Genomic DNA, 18912 nt, shown 5'->3' on the forward strand with positions numbered 1-18912 from the left:
ATTCACGTGGCCCGCCACTATTTTCTTTATGCCCATAACAAAATTAACATAAATTCCTTTGAAGATAACTGCAAATTGCGATCATGCTCAGCTAAACCTACTAGCCATTCACCAAAAAAAAAAAAAAAAAAAGGTTGTTCAGATTTACAGGTTTAAAAAATACAACCTCTATTATTCAAGAAACTTTTTTGATTTTATCTAGAGCCCTCGGGGACTTTTTTTTTTCTTTTCTTTTCTGTTTTTTTTTTTTTTTTTGGTGAATATTCCTGTGCTTTTCAGGAAAAATAGGTTAATTCCTTAGTTGATCACAATAATTTTTCATTTTCTATCATAACCAAGGGCTTTCAGTAGTTCTCAGAGATTTCCATTAGAATTTAATTTGAGAGTAATGTAGAGTTGCTTAAGCTGACTTCTGCTTATGCAGAAGATAATCTCTTGGACTTCGGTTACACTTTGTTCTGACTGCTGTGTCCTTTAGCTTGGGCTCCCAATAAGGCAGAAAGTGTCAAAACTGGTTAAGCAAAAACTGGGTTGGGTGTTGTGAGGAAGGGAGGCGGCAAGAATAGGAGAATGTCTTAAAATTCCAAAAGCCCCCAGCCCTTTCTTTCTGCTGACTTGAGATCATATTCTATGACCAGTTCAGGCATTTGTGAAAACATTCAGTCTGTTGTAGTGAAACGCCTGGATAACGTGAGAATTTTGATTGACGGAGATGAACACTTTGGTTTTCTGTCACTATCACCATACATGATCTGAGATGCCTATGGGCCTAAGGAATAGCTTATTTTCTATTGGGAAATGGTTCATATTTACATGAAGATGGAGCATAGAAGGTTGATCTTAGGTAGACCACAATGACGTAAGCCACAGATCGTGTGATTATTACAGTAGAAGCCATTTAGAAAGGAGTGTTCAAACTTTCTGTGAGAGATCACTTCCTGATGATCTTAACGAATTCAAGACTGAGTCTGTCAATGGTGGGTGGGCATTTCTGTCAAGCCCCTGAAACTGTGTAGCAATAACACAAACACAGTTAATTCACTGGCCTCACCACCTCTGGGATTATGTGATTCTTGATGATTTGGAAGTTTATGTGGAGAATTCACATGCTTTGAAATTATGCATATGGTAAGACTTTACCAGTAGAGTTTATGTTTCACAATTTCAAAGTTGCATAATTAAAACTGGCATAAAATTGTAAAGCATTGAACATGTCCCCTCATCCAACTTCTCACTTGAATCGCCTGGACTTTGGTTCTATGGTTGACTCTACCAACAGAACACTGGTCATTATCTCCTGTAATTGGACTACATAAGAAAGCCATAAAAACTCAGCAACTGCCTAAGATTTTGCATTTTTCAAACAGAACCTTGCACAGACTTGGGGGGTGCGATTAGGAATTAGCGATTCCTACAGCGATGGGAAGAGAAGCAGTAAGATGTTTGCCTCATTTTAATGGACACCAATTTGCTACCTACTTGAGCAGTAAGGGCTGAAGTTTGCATAATACATAACTTTCAACAGTTTCAGAATGAGATTCCTGATGCTCGTAACTAGTTAGTGCTTCTCTTCTATGGTCGGAGAAATTGTGGATAGATTTATGAAAAGTACGTAAATATGGTAGTCACTTGTGTTCAACTGACAACACTCAAAACTATTCTTGTTCATTAAGTTTAAGGTGCTTCTTATAATTAGGAAGATTCATAACACTTGAATATTCAGGTACAACTATAGAATATTATTGCCCAGAAAGGGAGTATTTTAATATGCTGTATTTTGTGAAAGGAAACACAATTGGAAATCACTGAGCTACCAAGGAACAGAGCAAGCCCAAGAAAATATCTAGGGAATGACATAAGAAAATATCTAGGGAATGACGTAACAAAATATCTAGGGAATGACGTAACAAAATATCTAGGGAATGATGTAACAAAATATCTAGGGAATGACGTAACAAAATATCTAGGGAATGATGTAACAAAATATCTAGGGAATGACATAAGAAAATATCTAGGGAATGACGTAACAAAATATCTAGGGAATGACATAAGAAAAAACATCTAGGGAATGACATAAGAAAATACTTTTTTTCTTCTGAAAAGATCTTTTCAGTCTTCTGTGGAAGGAGATGTTTTGGATATTGCCTTAGTTCTAGAGGTAGAATATACTATCTATTCAAGACAACAGAGCTATAACTGGAATGTGGCTGGCCTTACTTGGAAATGGGTAACAAACCCAATTATCTGTTGGTGAATCCTGGTGATGTAACAATTGGTGAATGCCAAACCCACTGCAAACCACTCCTGTGCGTCATCATAATTACTATACCTTCTTGCCACTAGAATTCTGCACCTCAACTGACGCTTAGGAAAGCACTTGGAGATATGAAGGGCCACACAAACTATTAGGCAGCGAAAATAAAACAACATAAAACAAGGTGCTTCACTTCTGGATACTTATTGTTCTTGAGCGGAAAGGAAATTCCTGGAAAGATGGCTGGGGTCTTTCCCAGTGGCTGGGACTTGCCAATGTATAAATTTCCAATTCCCTTTAGGACTAGGCAGGGGGAAAATAATGCGAATTTCTTAAAGGTCCTTTCCTATCATCACCAATTCCTACAGCAATTCCCTTACTGAAATTTAACTTAATGGGTCCCCTCCATATACAGTCCTTCCTGTTTATAGCTAATGTCAATATGCCAGATAAACACACATGTGTATTTTATCTTGCCATTTAAAATCTCAGCAAATTTGGCCAGAGAGAGGTGGTTGTTAAGACACTACAGATACAGAGTTCGAATTAATGGGAGCTTTCTAGTGATAAATGATTGAAAGCTGATGGTGTAGTCTTTCTTTTCCTGGGGACAGAGAATGCAAAATCTGTCAAAATAATATGGCAAAAACCTTTTTGTCCAGCTTGCTTTCAATATTGTTGAGCTAATCTATTTTGTGCATTATCAGTGTCACCAGTATTTTCATAGGAATGCTGTATTAGCTCCCACTGGCTGGCTTTGATGTTGGAGGCTGCCCCGCTTCGATTTTCTGTCAGGCCATCAGAGGGCAAAGGACAGACTGGGAGGGTGGACAAGTGGATTAAATGAAGTATCCTATAGGCCAGCCACGGTACACTGTGGCACGTGTACTGGAAATGTCTGTCATGGTCTCCACGTCCACACTTTCCTATCAGAGAACTGACCCATCCACAGAAGGTTGGCCTTATTTGGCTTCTTTCAAAGCTGATTGGATTAGAGGTGGATTCCAGACCTGCAGTGGGCCACATTTGCCTTCCTGGAATTGGAGTGGAAACCTCTAGGTCTGGAGCGAGTAACTGAAAAGTGGGTTGGTGGGGAGTGAGGCCTCTACGAGCCGTGGCTCTGGTGGGATCATGAAGGGTGATTAAACAAGCAGAGAAGAGCATATGGAGGAAGAAAGGAAGGGGCAGAGGGTACCATGGAGAAGACATTATGTGGCCTGAGTGAGGGGGAGTGAAAGGGTGTGCGTGTGTGTGTGCGCGCCTGCGTGAGAAAGAGAGAGAAAGAGAGAGAGGGAGAGAGAGACTTATAATTAGTCATTATTTATAAAACACTTAGAACAGAGTCTGGCACTTGAGAACCATATGGTTAAACAAACACAAATATAAAGCTTCTTATTTATATTTATTAAGCTTATAAAAGATTTCTACTTTAAATATATGTAAATATTCATGAGGATGAAAGAAAAATAAATGCATTTCATATGTTTAAACCAAAAGGATGCTCTGACAAATAATTTGAAACACGTTTTTCCAAAGTTTGCATGTTCTCTCACACAGGCCAATAATATGCTTAGGAAAACAAATTTTTTATCTTGTATCTAAAAGGCTAAAACTTTCTGATCTGCGGTAGGTGACTCTTTCTTGAAAGGGGTTAGGTGACTTTTTGTATTACCCCCCAAATGCCTTCTACCCTGGGCCTCTCCTCAGGGCTTCGACCAGCTTGGAAAGCCTTTTGAGTTCTGTGGGTTGGACAAAGATGTAAACGCCAAATAACAAAACCCATAAACCGACTCCAAGTATATTATATGCTAATAAAGTAACTTGGCCTTTGACTTAGTCAATGGGGAACAGTCATTCCCTTATGGCCAGCTCTGATTGAAATATCCTGCTATTAATGTTTGCATGTTACCAGGACATCCAAGTAACATTCTGGGTGAATCGTTCCAATAGAAAGGGAACAGCCAATCCCAGGGGCTGTGGTGCAAGTATTACTTTCATAAAAGGAAAGAGCCAGCATTTTCTTTGAGGCCATTGTTTGCAGGCTGTTTTAATGTAATTGATTTAAGTCTACAAGAAAACCCTCCCAAACAAAGCTAGAGTCTTCTTAGTTTCTACTCCGCTCAAAACCCACATCAAAAGGCATCCCTTGCCTTCTCAAATGTAAGGTGATCAGAGTGGTTCTAACTCATTTTACTTTCTAATGCTTTGCTTATCCTCCCCTATAAATGCGCCAGGATCTAGGTCCACAGCCCATTCAAGCTCCTTTGGCTTCTTGGTGGAATTAGCAGGCAGTAGAGCAGCCCAGGGAATTATGGATTGAACAAAACATGGAAAGACACAGCCCCCAGGGCAGGACAGAGGTGGGAGGAGAGGGAGACAGTAGGAAAGAGAAATGTTGCAGGTAATGGCAAAATGGTGGCATGTGTATTAATTTGCCCTTCCAAAAAAAAAACCCCCTTTGTATTAGTGGGGACAGGCTGCAATTACTTCTTCCTGCCCGTGAAAAGGTCTTTTCTCTCCTTAAGGAATATTCTTGACTTATTCTCTGTGAGGAACTCATACTCATCCTGCAGTTCTCAGGTCCAAAGACAAGTCTTCCTGAGCCCCTTCCCTTCTTACCCCACTGGGCAGATCTCATTTGTGTTTCCTCGTAGCATTTGTTTTTTTAAAGGCCTATGCCATGGATATATTTTATAAATTTGTCCATCAATCACTTTGCTATAAATGAAAACATTCCCATTGCACCTTTCATCCTGAAGTTTTATCTCATTAACGACAGGTCTGGGCACCTCTTCTCTCTATTAGGTGGGTTTGTTTTCATATTCCCTGCACACCATACACTGCTCTACACGGGGTAGACGCTCACTAAAACTTGGGGAACACAGAAGGAAGGCCGGAAGGCCGGGCACTGCATTACCATCAAGTATCTCCTGAGTTCTTACAGGTTAAATGACAATGTAATCGTTTCCACAGAAAGTTTTAGATGTTTTCTGACACAAGCAATTTCCCCTCAATCAATTGGCCCGAGTTCCAGGGCACTGAGATCTGATTTAAATTCTCATGAAATCAGGAATTATTCCAAATGCCCGTGTCTATGCTCTTTGGTATGCTCGTTCCTGTGGCCTACTAGAAGTGCTTCCTGATTTCCCTGCGTCCACAGCAAATCACCACCAGCTAGTTACCATCATAAACACAATTTTCTCTGTAGCCGTCGTTAGTGGGTTCCTGCTGCTTATAGACAAAAGCCCACACCTTTCACGTGACAGGCAAGGCTCCCCATGTTCTGGCCCAGCCTCCATCTGCAGCCTCATCTCTCCTCAGAACCCTCTGTTCACCCCAATTCTGGTCTTGTCAGACTATTGTCATGATCCGCCATCTAGGATTCCTAGCCATCCTAATTTTCAGAGGGGAATCTCTCTCCCCACTCCTGGTTTCATGAGGAAGAATGAGGTCTTCCAGCTTCTCCAGGGGCCCTGCGCCTAAAGCTGTGTGTGCTGGGGTGGAGGATGAAGGCTCCTTGTGGGCTGCTGCCTGATTTGGGGGAGCCACGAAGCCCACTTGAGCAACATACTTAAAGTCATGCCTGCTAACTTGCCCAACAACAAAAACTGATATTTTGAGTCCCATCAAGTACTTTTTTTATTTCTCAAATTGTTCAGAATTTGGATGAGGAAGACAGGTGCTATTTATTGTGGTCTCTCAGAGACCCCCAACTCCGTCTTCAAAGTCCAGTTCAAATGTTACTAATTCCTGAGGCACTTCCTAGCTCCCTTGGGTAGTACTAATCATTCATCCCTTTGTAGTCCATTGTTGATTTGTTTTTCTTTTACATATCTTTTGGCAGTTATTCTGTCTTGCTTTAATGAAAGCTTTATTCACTGGATTTTAAGTTTCTTGGCATGGAACCCCCATCCCCCATTCCTCTTAGGCAACATCCACAGAAGTTAGTTTAAATACTTGTGAAATAAAACAAAATTAAAATGCACAATGTCTGGGGTCTAGACCTTGGGACTAGCACAGCTGAAGGGACGGGAATAAGTTGGTGGTTATAAAGGGACTGAGTGCCATATCTCAGAACTATTGATGGGTCCTGCTGACAGTAGAGATGATAGCCATAAATGGCTTAAAAGTGGCCTCATGCTGGCCTTTCATAGGCCTTAACTAATGGGACTCAGCAGTAGTCAGAGACCTAGAGAAGAAGATGCTGAGTCACCCAGGGTGCATGCTCACACTTCACTTGTCCATTTGGATTAGGTCTGGACGAGTCCAGATTCTTAGTGGCTCAAAGAGCCAATTTCAGTTCAGCTGTCTTGTACTTTTAAATCGAAGGCTCATTGTTTCTCAGAATTGGACCCAGTTGGAGTGACGAGGTGTCTTGGCTATGGAGGGGGAAAGACGTAAATGAAGGTTTACATTCTTCCCTTTGTTGGAACGATATCCACGCAGGCTACTACTTCCTCCAGATGAAATGAATAGGGAACTACATGACTGAAATGGCAACCGAATTCTTTTTTTTTTTTTTTTTTTTAATGATTTTTTATTATATTATGTTAGTCACCATACAGTACATCCCCGGTTTCCGATGTAAGGCTCGATGATTCATTAGTTGTGTATAACACCCAGTGCACCATGCAATACGTGCCCTCCTTACTACCCATCACCGGTCTATCCCATTCCCCCACCCCCCTCCCCTCTGAAGTCCTCAGTTTGTTTCTCATAGTCCATAGTCTCTCATGTTTCATTCCCCCTTCTGATTACCCCCCCTTTCTTTATCCCTTTCTTCCCCTACTGATCATCCTAGTTCTTATGTTCCATAGATGAGAGAAATCATATGATAGTTGTCTTTCTCTGCTTGACTTATTTCACTTAGCATTATCTCCTCCAGTGCCGTCCATGGCAACCGAATTCTGTTCCCTCTGAGGTGATTGATCTGATTCACCAGTTAAGGTGCTGCAGGCTAGGAGTGACCTTCACTCACCACCAAGGTTATTAAAATAACCGACTGCCCTATCATATATGAGACAAAGGAAGTGTTCTGATTATTTGGGAGCTAGTAATGGCATTTAGTCCAATTTCAGACCAGCAGCTGGGAGAAATGATAAATTTTTGATTATCTTGGCATCTTTTCTAAAAGACAGTGTGTCAAGTCTAATCAAATCGTTACCATGACTAAATGCTCAGTGAGAAATATGAATGACGACGTCACGAGGAACCTTCTTTGCCCTGGTCTCAAGGTTCTCTGTGGACGGAGGTCTATTAGGGTAACACATCTAGCCCCTTGTTCTTCCCTTACTCTTCTCCATATATAAAATTGATTGGTGGTGACTATCCATGTTTCCCGGGTAGATAGAATAAATCTACTCAAAGTCTCCCACTAAAGAGAATTTAGCTTCTTTCTTCCTTTTCCTCCACGGACCAGTGCCATTCAGCGCTGTTAGTAAAGGTGTCTTTTGTAGACACAAATTTCTTCTCTGGTTGGCTGTCTGGAGGCTGAAGTGAGTAGGCAAACCCATTTGGCCCTCAGACTAAGTCATTATTTCCAACAACTTCACCATTAATAAAAATGATATTTTGATCTCCATCTGCCTGACTCTGGTGTCCAACTCTCAGTCAGTTTCAATCTTGTCCCATCAAGGGTGAACTATAATTTATTGGGCTTTCTCAAGCTCCAACACCATGAATTATAATACTGTCATTTCTCTTTCTGGCCTTTACTTCGCAGCAGAGCATCTAACAAACTTGAGCCTCTGGTTCAAACCTGTGAACGTGAAATTATTTTTCAAGTGCAAATATGTCCTTCTCTGAAAGACAATTTTTTATTTATGTTTTTATAGCTCCTCAAAAGGAAACAATGCTAAAAAAGCCTAGTTACAAATGGAGCCCAAACAAGGTCGCTTATGAATTTCTGGGTTGTGGTGAATGATCTCATGTAGTGAAGTCTGCTCAGTCAAATGGCTGAAGACAGTTTCTTTTTCTTTTCGGGGAAGGAGCAGTTGCTGAGCACCTACCAGGTACGGGCAACAGCAAGGCAGGGTGCACTGGCTTACTGAGTCTGCTCAACAACCCTATGATAGAGATATTATCATCCCCATTTTAGGGTTAAATAAACTGAGGCATAGAGAGTAAATTGCCTATCTGAACTGGACTTCAAACAGGGGCCTGTTAGGAAATGCAGAGTCTGCACGCTGTACTCTTTGGGGTTGTGTCTCACTGAGGTGACCAGATGATTAATGTACAAATCCAGGACACGTTTGCAAGCGAAAGGATCATCAATCATTAGTAGTTTTTGTGAGATGACGGGTATAAGTCGGAACTATCTGGTCCGGGACAAACCAGTACATAGGATCACTCTACATTTCTCAGGTCTTAGCATCTCAAACTCATTTGTGCAAGATTTTAAACATGGATGCCACCCTCAGATATTCAGGAAAGGGCCCGAGTCTGCTCGCTGTTCCTTTGCTGCATCTCTTCGCGGCTTAATAAGGCCAAGACTCACTATGACCCCTCTCTGATTCCCTGGGATTAGGCTTCCAGCTCCTTCTAAACCACAGCTATTCATTATCAGAGATATTCCTTCCTGTTAGGTACTCGGAGGGATGAGATCCAGGGAAGGATTAGATCATTAAGCAAAGGAAAATAGCATCTACAATCCGGCAGCACCTGCATAAATCCTGTAGGGGGAAAATACCGATTTAAAGTTTTTCTCATTCTAGCATATCCTTGATGGTGCCGAAAATAAATCCCTTCTACTTTTCTCCCTTATAAATAAATGCCTCATTACATTCTATCACTTAAACACATTGGAGTGCCGGGATGACAAATCAGCAAACAGTCATGGCCCAGGGGCATCCAGTGGTACTTTGGGTCCTTAATCACTCACTCATTATCCTACTTTATCATGTTGGTGTGAAACAGCCACTGGGCTTATTCCTACTCTGCCACCAAGAATTGTTTGACTGAATAGTAAGTGGTAATACCATCGTTCTAGAAAGGGCACGACCCTAATGTTATATATAAGAAAGTGGCCCTCGAAGGACTGTTCTTAAAACCCTAATGCTAATGTATAAAGAACTAGTTCGTGCATTGAAAATTATCACCGGGAGGGGTGTGTAGAAACGCCCGTTTCAAGCTCTTAGATCTTCTGATCAGTGTCTGCTCTAGTACACGGCTCTTGAGTGTAGCATGCATCAGAATCTCCTGGGGAGCAGGTAAAGCACACCCTGCTGCTCCCCTCCCCCCACCCCACCCAAAGCCTCTAAGTAGGTCTAAAATGGGACTTGAGAACGTGCATTTCTAACAAGTTCCCAAGTGATGCTATCACTGCTGGTCCACAGACTACACTTTGAGAAACACCGCCCCAGCATTAAGCTGTAAGTAGAGGACACTTCCATCTATGAAAAGAAGGGAAATCTAAGATGTGTCCCTTGCAGGGGCGCCTGGGTGGCGCAGTTGTTAAGCGTCTGCCTTCGGCTCAGGGCGTGATCCCAGCGATCTGGGATCGAGCCCCGCATCAGGCTCCTCCGCTGGGAGCCTGCTTCTTCCTCTCCCATTCCCCCTGCTTGTGTTCCCTGTCTCGCTGGCTGTCTCTCTCTGTCAAATAAATAAATAAAATCTTTAAAAAAAAAAAAAGATGTGTCCCTTGCAGTAACTTAAGGTGAGAGCCCATGGAGTAGAACTGAAACACCCATGTTATGTTTCCAGGAATCTATTTTAAAGTCCAAACAAGGAGTCAGCAAACTTTTTCCGCCAAAGGCCAGAGAGTATTTTCAGCTTTGCAGGCCAGACAGCCTCTGTTGTAAGTCCTCAACTCTGCCACTGTTGCATGAGGGTAGCCACAGACACACAGTACACACAAAAGAATGAGCACGGACGTGCCCATGTTCCAATAAAGCTTTATTCACAAAGACAGATGGCATGCTGGATTTCGCCCACGGGCAGTAGTTTGTCAACCTTTGGGTCTACCTAATGTGATAAAAATGATTCCTAGGAGACAATCTGTTAGTTGGCCAAGCCCGAGTATGTCTATGATCAATGAGAAACTAACCAAGTTGGAAAGCTGACCATGTAAGCCAAGCAGTGGCATCCAGTTCAGTAGTACACGAATGATAGAACACGGCCCTTACTGGAAGATAAGTACTGTACTTGCTGTTCAGCCCCTAGAACAAACTGTTTAAAGATGACTGGCTTCCTGCTTCATCCTATTTCAGTAAGGGTTTCACTGTACCGCTGAATATTATTTACCTGTATCAAATGTATTCTCTTCTTGGTACTTTGCCTAGAAGTGATCCATTTCAGTGTAGCAGGATCATTTGTTGGGTTACGAATTAATTCATATTTTGTTTTCCATTTGTTTCTCTTTCTCCTTATTTCCAAAAGGGCCCACTGGGCTGTCTTTCCTCAGGGAAAGTTGGCATTGCTGGCCTGAGGGTGAACTCACTGAATGGCTTTTGTTAAGAACCTAAGCTCACTCATGTCTTGAAGAGGAAGAGGAGAAGGCGAGTGTCTCTGATGGGGAGAAGTGGGAGCAGATGAGACAGGAAGAAGGGACTCACAACCTCCCTGATGGTCAGTTCCCACATCTCTTCTGACTTGACCCAGTTGGCCATTTCTTCCCCTTGGAAATATGTTCTTCACTTGGCTCCCAAACAGCTCCTTCTCCTTACCTTGCTAGCTCCTCCTCCTTCATCTTTGCTGGTCCCTTCTCACCTCCCTGACCTCTGGTAGATGGACTCTCTGAGGAATCAGCTCCTGGTCCTCTGCTGTTCCCTCTCTCCTCTCCTCACACACTCCCTGGATGATCCCACCCACCCACATGGTTTCATACACCCGCTACACACAGAGAACTTCCATATTTACATCTCCAGACTGAATATCTCCACTGAACTTTAGTCTCGCACAACCACGATCCTCTCGACATCACCACATGGGCTGTGAGATGTCTCAGATCAGATATGCCCAAAGGTAAACTCCTGATATTGCCTCATACCTGCCATCTCCATCCCCATGGTCTTCTTCATCTGAATAAATAGCAACGCATTCTTCTAGCTGGGCAGCACCCCCCCAACCTGGAGTCATCCTAGACTCACCTTTTCCCTTTCACAACTTGTATCTAATTTAATGGTAAGTCTTCCTGCTCTGCCTTCAAATTATAAGCTGAATAATACACTTCTCTCCTCCTCAACTGCTACCACCCCTAGTTTAAGCACCGCCAGCTCTTGCCTAGATTATTGCCATGGTCTCTTGACTGGTGGCTTTCACACCCACTCCCTGTATAGCCTACTCAACTCAGTAGGTAAGGTGATGCTGTTGAAACATACAAGAACACTTATTCCTTTGCTCAAAACTCTGCAAGCTACTATTTCATACAGGGCGAACTCAGAAGTCAAAGTTCTTACCCTCCTCACTGGATCTGGCCCTTGTTCCTTCCCCAGATTCCTTTCCTGCTCCCCTCCTCCCTGTTCTGTCCACATGGCCACTCAGGCCTCCTGATGCTCTCCAATCGTGTTGCCCACATTCCCGCTTCAGTGCCTTTTCATTGCCGTGCCAGAAATGGTCTTCCCCAAGATGTTCCATAACTCGCTCCCTCACTTCCTAAGGTTTCACTCAAATGTCTCCTTTCCAGTGAGGCCTTCTCCACCACTCTGTTTAAAATTGTAGCCCCTTCCTTGCACTCCCTTTTTTGGCTTCTCTGCCTTACTTCTCTCCCTAACATTTAGCACCATACAATATACTACATGTTTTACTTATTTATTTCCTGTTTCCTTCCACCCAAATGCAAGCTCCAGGATGGTGCGATGAGCATGGACCCCTGGCCTGAGGGGGACTGCCAAGAAATGCACCCTGGGACTCTGCTCAGCACCGGAGCTCCAGAGTCTTCTGCCTGGCCTGGGAGGGACCATGCAGGCTGGACCATGGCAGCAACGGTTACCTTGGCTAAGGGAAATTAAGAGGCCCCTTCCTACTTTCCCAGGTACACTATAAGACTGAGAGAGAGAGCAGGCAGGAGGGGAGAGAGGGAGAAGACAGGAAAGGAGGGGGGAGAAGGGAAGAGGTGGAAGAGGGGACTGAGGGAGGAGAGAGAGAGTGAGGGGGGAAGCAGAGAGAGAAATAATAAAGATTGAGATTAAATTCACCAAAACTAGATGGAAAGAGGGCTTGGAATTGGATTTATTTGAATTAAGGAAAATTTTTATTATGTGACGTTTCCTACAGACCTACTAAGGTTATGAAGCATAATTCATACTCACTACAATGGTTCTTATTACTTGAATAACGGGAACAAGTAAGTCAACAGAACTAGACAGATCCTGCTCAGCGCATGCCATGAAAACCGAATCTAGGGATGGAAATACAAGGGTGAGGAGAACTTTCTACCTCTCCCCCAACTCCCCATGTGGGCACGCCATGCTTAATTGTCTCTTTCAGAATCTCCCCCATGATTTCCTAATAAATTCTGATGTGCACCCAAGTCGGTCCCCACTTCCTGTGTTCTCCCTCTGGATGGAAAAATGCTGCTAATGAGGAGAGGTTCAGCTCAGATTTGTTTGATGACCAGAAAGCCTGACTCTTCAATTCTCACTCCTCTGGTTGAGCAAAGGTGCACCTGTTTTTTTTCATCCTCCCTCACTCCAGCAGGAATTGCCCACAGAACCCCATGCGGATGCCAAGACGCCAAGACGCCAAGGCTCATTAGCCAACAAGAGCTGTTGATTCCTCTGCCTGAGATTTAGGACCTCAGTGTTTGCCTGCAGGGCCGTGGCATGTGGAACTCCAAGCAGCTTTTGAAATCTGGCGTCCTCACGGAACAGGGCCAGCCTGTTCATTGAGGGGAAGAGCTGCCTGTTTGTTTCAGCTCTGGAGGCCAAAAAAGAAAAGAAAAAAAATCAACCATTTGCCTATTTGGCTGGTATTAGGGCATAACATCTCTATTTTCCTTTTTTTCTTTTTCCTTAGGGGTTAAGATCTTTCGCTGAGGGTTCGAGGTTAAAAGATTTGTATTCTGTTATAATCTCTGATAATTTTATTACTGACACCTTGGGATCCCTATTTCTGGACACTTTTCAAGCCTATGTGAAATCAACTTCACTTTCGTAGCCATCAGTTTCAATGGTTTGAAATGATTCAGATAATATTTGAAGGGAGAGGCAGATTATTTTAAATTCTTGGAAGGGGCTGGTGGGGTCCTAGGACAAATTCCCTGGCTTTACAAGCAAATTACAATCTCAGCACCCCCCCTCCTTTTTTTTAGACCCCTAGAGAACGAGACCCCTTATCCTCTCTAAATATATCCCACTGTAAAATCGTTTATTACAGCAAGAAAGGACTTGGTCAGCACAAGTTCTGCCATTAGTTCATGTTTGCCTAACTTTCTAAAGTTAGCTATGCGTTTCTACTGAATGGTTGACCCTAATCTAGACGGAAGAGCAGCCACGGGCAATGATCACTGTAAAGAAGTGGGGGGGGGGGCGCCTGGTGGCACAGCGGTTAAGCGTCTGCCTTCGGCTCAGGGCGTGATCCCAGCGTTATGGCATCGAGCCCCACATCAGGCTCTTCTGCTGTGAGCCTGCTTCTTCCTCTCCCACTCCCCCTGCTTGTGTTCCCTCTCTCGCTGGCTGTCTCTATCTCTGTCCAAAAAAAAAAAAAAAAAAAAAAAAAAAATCTTAAAAAAAAAAAGAAGTGGGGAGAAATCAATACTTATTTCTTTTTCTGTGTGAATGGAAATAATGAAGCCACGGTGGTGACGGCTGCTACAAAAAATACACATCCTTCGACTCTCTAAGTTCACACGATAACAAGGATTTAACAAGAATCACGAGTCAACAGGAACACAAATTCCCAGGATAAACGCTTTCATGCCTAGGACAGTCGGCAGTATTCACGATGGTCTTTGCCTGTACATGTTCCTATTTGTTTCTCTTCCCTGAGTCTGTCTCTGTGTTACTGCTTTATTATGTGTCCTTCCTTCGTAGCTTTCAACATCTAAGCGCCTCTACTACATTTTTATGTCAGGCTGGAAACCAGAGCTAAAAATAAGGCCAGAAAAACATGGATTGATGTTTACAATAAACATTTATTGAGCACCTACCTGCATGTACCAGGCACTGTGCTAGGGTCGCCGGATGACAATAAGTAAGACTCAGGCTCTGCTCTCAAGGAGCTCACAATCTACTGGTGACAGAGGGGCAGGGCGGGCAGGCAGGCAAGCCCTCTGCCAGAAGAGATGGTGCCTCTGACACAGAGGCTTACACAGGGCACTGTGGCAATAGGAATGATGGGGTAAATAATTGAGCCTACAAGAATCACAGTGTGCGTGTGTGTGTCTGTCATGATAAGATTTCACAGAAAAGAAGATTTTCAAGCTGAGGCTTGGAATGTAGGTTCCTGTCAATAACTAGAGTTGGAAGAGGTTGGAATTTCAACAAATGTCAAAACAGGAGGAAAACACATCTGACAAGGTATGTCATTGTGTCATTTGCGGGAAACTGCAAGTAGCTTGCTATGGTGGAGCAGAAGATCCACATGCACCATGGAAGGAGAAACTAGAAAAACAACAGATGAAAAGATACGGAAAGACTTTCCTTTAGCAGTGAAACCAGGAAGAGGTTGGGTCACAATAAGAAGGTCTATGTTATCATGAGAGTAACCTATTAGATCTGACCAACAACATTGAGACCAAAATGCCAAATATTTGCAACCCAGATCTTTTCTAATCAGAAAAGAGATCTCAGTGTGCTTCCCCGAATGTAAAAGAACCTAAGAGATCTTATCAGAATGGTGGAGAGTTCCCCAGTTGGACTCATTTGTGTACAGGAACTGCCCCGGTCCCTGAACAAGTCATTCTAATGCATAAAGGAGCGCTTTCCGAAGAGAAAAAGGGCTCCTAGCTTGAATTGGAAAATGAGTCAGATAAACAAGATAGGCAGCTACCTAGAAACAGGTTCCACTAACGTTAGTTCTCCTCCCCCGACATTATTCTTTTGACTCTGTTATTGTCTCGATTGACAAAGTGACTTTAGTACCAAGCATGACAAACATTTCAGTGATAGCCAACTTGTATCAGGCCATTTTAAAGATGAAGAGAGGGCAGATGTTTACACTGCATTGTCTCTGTCACACAACCTATTCTTTTAGAGGAAAAATTCTTTAAAAGGTAGAGAGAACTTCAAACATCACCTTCGCTGAGAGCATCTGAAAAATGGCAGGTCATCGGAGCCCAAGGTTAACTGATCATGAATCTGATATTTGTATTCTGCATAGTCTTTTACTTGATTGGTTGAGCCTACAGGTAGCAGAAAGTCCGAATGATTAGGCTGAACAGGTTAGAGCATCCATGGAAGGCAATGAAACGTCCCTGACATACATGACACCTGCCCAGAGGAAGTTTAACATCCTTTTCAAGTCATGTGCTTTGAACCCAGGGTTGTCAGCATACGGGAATATAAATTCATTACTTCTTACTTCAGGTCTCCCTGGATGAAGTTCTGCTATGACCCTTAACCCACAGAACTGTTACTGATCTCATGAAACAGTTATGGGCTCAATGATGGAAATTTTCATGTCATGGTTACCCCAATGCATTTGAAGATGGTGCAATGATCAAAAAAGATGCCAGTGATGACAATTGAACGTCCCTTTGCCTTCCCAGCCTCCTTCATATATTCTCAGGCATAGGATGACAAAGGGAAGTCCACGAGTCACATGAAGAAAGACTGTAGCCATGGATACACGATCAGGAGCTTCTCTGTTCCTCTTCACTCCACCCTGCATGCCACCAGCCTGCCCTACTTCCTCCTCATTGCTGCTCCTGTAAATTCCTCCCCCATCTTGCCACTAACCACTGTCCTCTGCCCAAAGTTCTGCTGCTGATGCATTCCAACTGAACCAATGTTCAACCCTTGTGTGACATGGAGTTTGTGTTCAAATAGTTGTTGAATGAAATAATGACCCCCAAATCCTCTAAGGTAACAAGATTACAGGGGAGTGTCGTTTTGAATGAAACGATGCTTCCTTATGTGGGGTGAAAAGAGCAAGGTTCTGGAATCACGCCAGCCTGGTTTGTGCCACACTGTGCCACTAACTAGATTTAGAACAAGGGCTTAATTACTCTGAAATGCTGTTTCATCAACTACAAAAAAGGGAAGATAATAATCCCTACCTTGCAGGGTTGCTGTGAGTATTAAAAGAGATAGTACATATGAATGCCTAGCATAGTGCCTGGAACATACCAGGGCCTCAAGAAATGCTCATCTCCCTCCTCCCTGTCTTATGTAGGATTTTAAGATGATAAATAATAGGGAGTAACTAATCTCCAGTGTGGCTGGAAGTCTTAGAAAGAGATAAAACAGCAGTCATAGGAAGAGATAGTGTTAGGAATTTTTAAAGGAAACAAATGGTTTTATGGTTAATTTCCTTGGTTGGGGTTTAAAAGGAGATTCACGTTGTCCATTAGTTATACTTACCTATTGGGTCTAATTGGCAACTACCCCAAAATGAATAAAACAAGCGGGGGTCAAGAGAGAAAAACGGCAGGCATCCTGTCAAAAAATAAAATCTTTGAAATTTCCACAACCCAATGGTGGAATATACATTTTATCAAAGCAGACGGACTCACCCAATTTATAAATGTATACATGTGATGGAAATCTAAGCTGCCCATTCAAACTTTCGAAAAACATCAAACACCCTCTGTACCAGCTCTACCGTGCCTCATCACTCCTTCACTTGTTTGGGTCCTTCAAATCAGCGTCCCCTTTGCCGGAAGAAGCATCCCTCATTCTGTTGTGGCCTAGGTGACTGCTCTGGTGGTCAAAGGGTCAATCAGTGTTGAGTACTTACAAAGATGCTTAGCCCTTGGTAAATCCTCAAGAAATGCTGTTGTTACAGTGATTCTAATAATAATTATGAATTTGGTTTCTGCGTCTTCCAAGACTGAGCAAGAACCAGATTGTCCCCTCTCTCCTTTGAAAAACACTTTTCTGTTTTTTTGGGGATATGTGCCCTGTTTTCAGGTGATTGGCTCACTTTTGATCAAAAAGGAATATTTTTCCCCCCCATTGGCTAATGTACTTAATTTCTTTTCCCTTTAAAGAGGAATTGGAACTAATGCTGATGTGTAGCTCATCATGCATATTATTTACTGAAAAGATTCTCCTATTTCCCACCCTTTTCTTTCTCTCATTGCCAAGAAAGTGACTAATTAGATAGATACAGCCATATTATATTATCTATCCATATCATAAATCTACTGCTTCCTCCCTTCTATGTACGTATGCGAGTATGTATCTACCTACAGGAAAAGTCACCAAAGCCACTTCATTATAATAGGTGTCCTTACTAATTTGGCTACACTATCCCAAACTGGGAGGTAAATTTAATTGTAACATCATGCCTCTGGAGTTGTTAATTGACTAAAGAAGTTAGCTTGGGTTGGGATGATTCAGTATCTCATTTCAAATCTAGGCCTCAGAGGAGAATCCCACGAACAGCGGTTTCTGCCCCTCTTTGTTCCTTCCCTAGAAATAACATTTATGGAAGCCCGCAGATCCTCAAGTTATGTCTTCTGGCCCTAGCTTCCGAGGATCAAGCCAGACTTCTAGAGCAGCGTCAACTGGGGGCGTGGTTGGGCAGAGAGTAGCTGGTTGGTGAGACACGCAGTAGGGTCTTACCCACTTTTACGGACTATTGCTTGGCGATTCCTCAGTGCTCACAACCCGGCAGGGCTGCCTTGTCCTAAGAATGTACTCACTGGGGAAAACACAAAGCAATATCCCTCAAAGCACAAAATGTAAGGGTTGGATCCTCTGGATTCTTAATAGTTTGTAAAATAATAAGCCAAGAGTAACTACTGTGCATTTTCCAGAAAGTTACCAATTAGCATGTTCCTGAGAACATAAATTCAGCTTGGGAGCACACGCCTCCCCAGGCCGCCCTACCATTGTGCACAACAATTAGACTGCTGGCTAAATACTCTGAGCAAAGCCCCAAATAGACGACAGCACAAGCCCTCCTGGAAATTTAGCACAAGCAGTTGTTTATGGAACCAAAGCACAAAACTGGCTTAGCTCCGTCTTCCCTGCAGAATGAATGGCACCCTGGTATTTTCAGTTTGTTTCTTTTTTCCTTCCAGTTACCAAACCCTAACAAACGCAAGTTAAAATCACATTTTAGTGAAGCTTAGCCAGATTTGTTGAAGATTGTTGCGTGGTTGAAAATGGAAATGTCTAGACATCTAGTGTCAGTTGACTGTGACCCCAATTGTCTCATTATTTCTTTGATTACCCTTCCGGGCACGGTGGAAAAAGTGGTTTCAAGAGGGGAAATGGGGAAATGAGGGGACCAAGGATTTTGCATCCAATGAGGTTGATGCCCTAAGTACCCTGCTTTCACTCCTTGCTGAGGTGCATGGAGAACCTTTCCTAATTTGAGTTCCCTGGTGTTGTGTTAAATAGAGTAAGAAAAGTCCCTCCCAAACTATGACTATGTGAGAGTAGACTAGAACTGTGGTGCTGTGAGCTAAGCTCTGTACCAGCTAACGCACTGTATGAAAAGAGGTAGGACGCATGACCGTTTCCAAGCGGGCTTTCCTATCTGGAAAATGAAGGCAATGAACTAGGTGAAATATATATATACTTATATATATGATGATAATGTACATATAT

General features: G+C 42.9%; 1 protein-coding gene across 1 annotated transcript in view; it reads right to left on the minus strand.

Annotated features, from left to right (window-relative positions):
• Window positions 1–18912, minus strand: part of TRPM3 (transient receptor potential cation channel subfamily M member 3) — a gene marked incomplete at its 5' end in the record, with an annotated part of 257261 nt that overhangs the window by 187211 nt on the left and 51138 nt on the right. Inside the window, one exon of the mRNA XM_045772551.2 lies at window positions 16714–16788. Within this exon, the coding sequence (XP_045628507.2) occupies window positions 16714–16788 (75 nt within the window). The remainder of the gene's footprint in view (window positions 1–16713; window positions 16789–18912) is intronic.

Source organism: Ursus americanus, chromosome 34 (genome assembly GCF_024610735.1).
Source record: "Ursus americanus isolate L20-20 chromosome 34, mUrsAme1.1.p, whole genome shotgun sequence".
NCBI classification, from domain to species: domain Eukaryota; kingdom Metazoa; phylum Chordata; class Mammalia; order Carnivora; family Ursidae; genus Ursus; species Ursus americanus.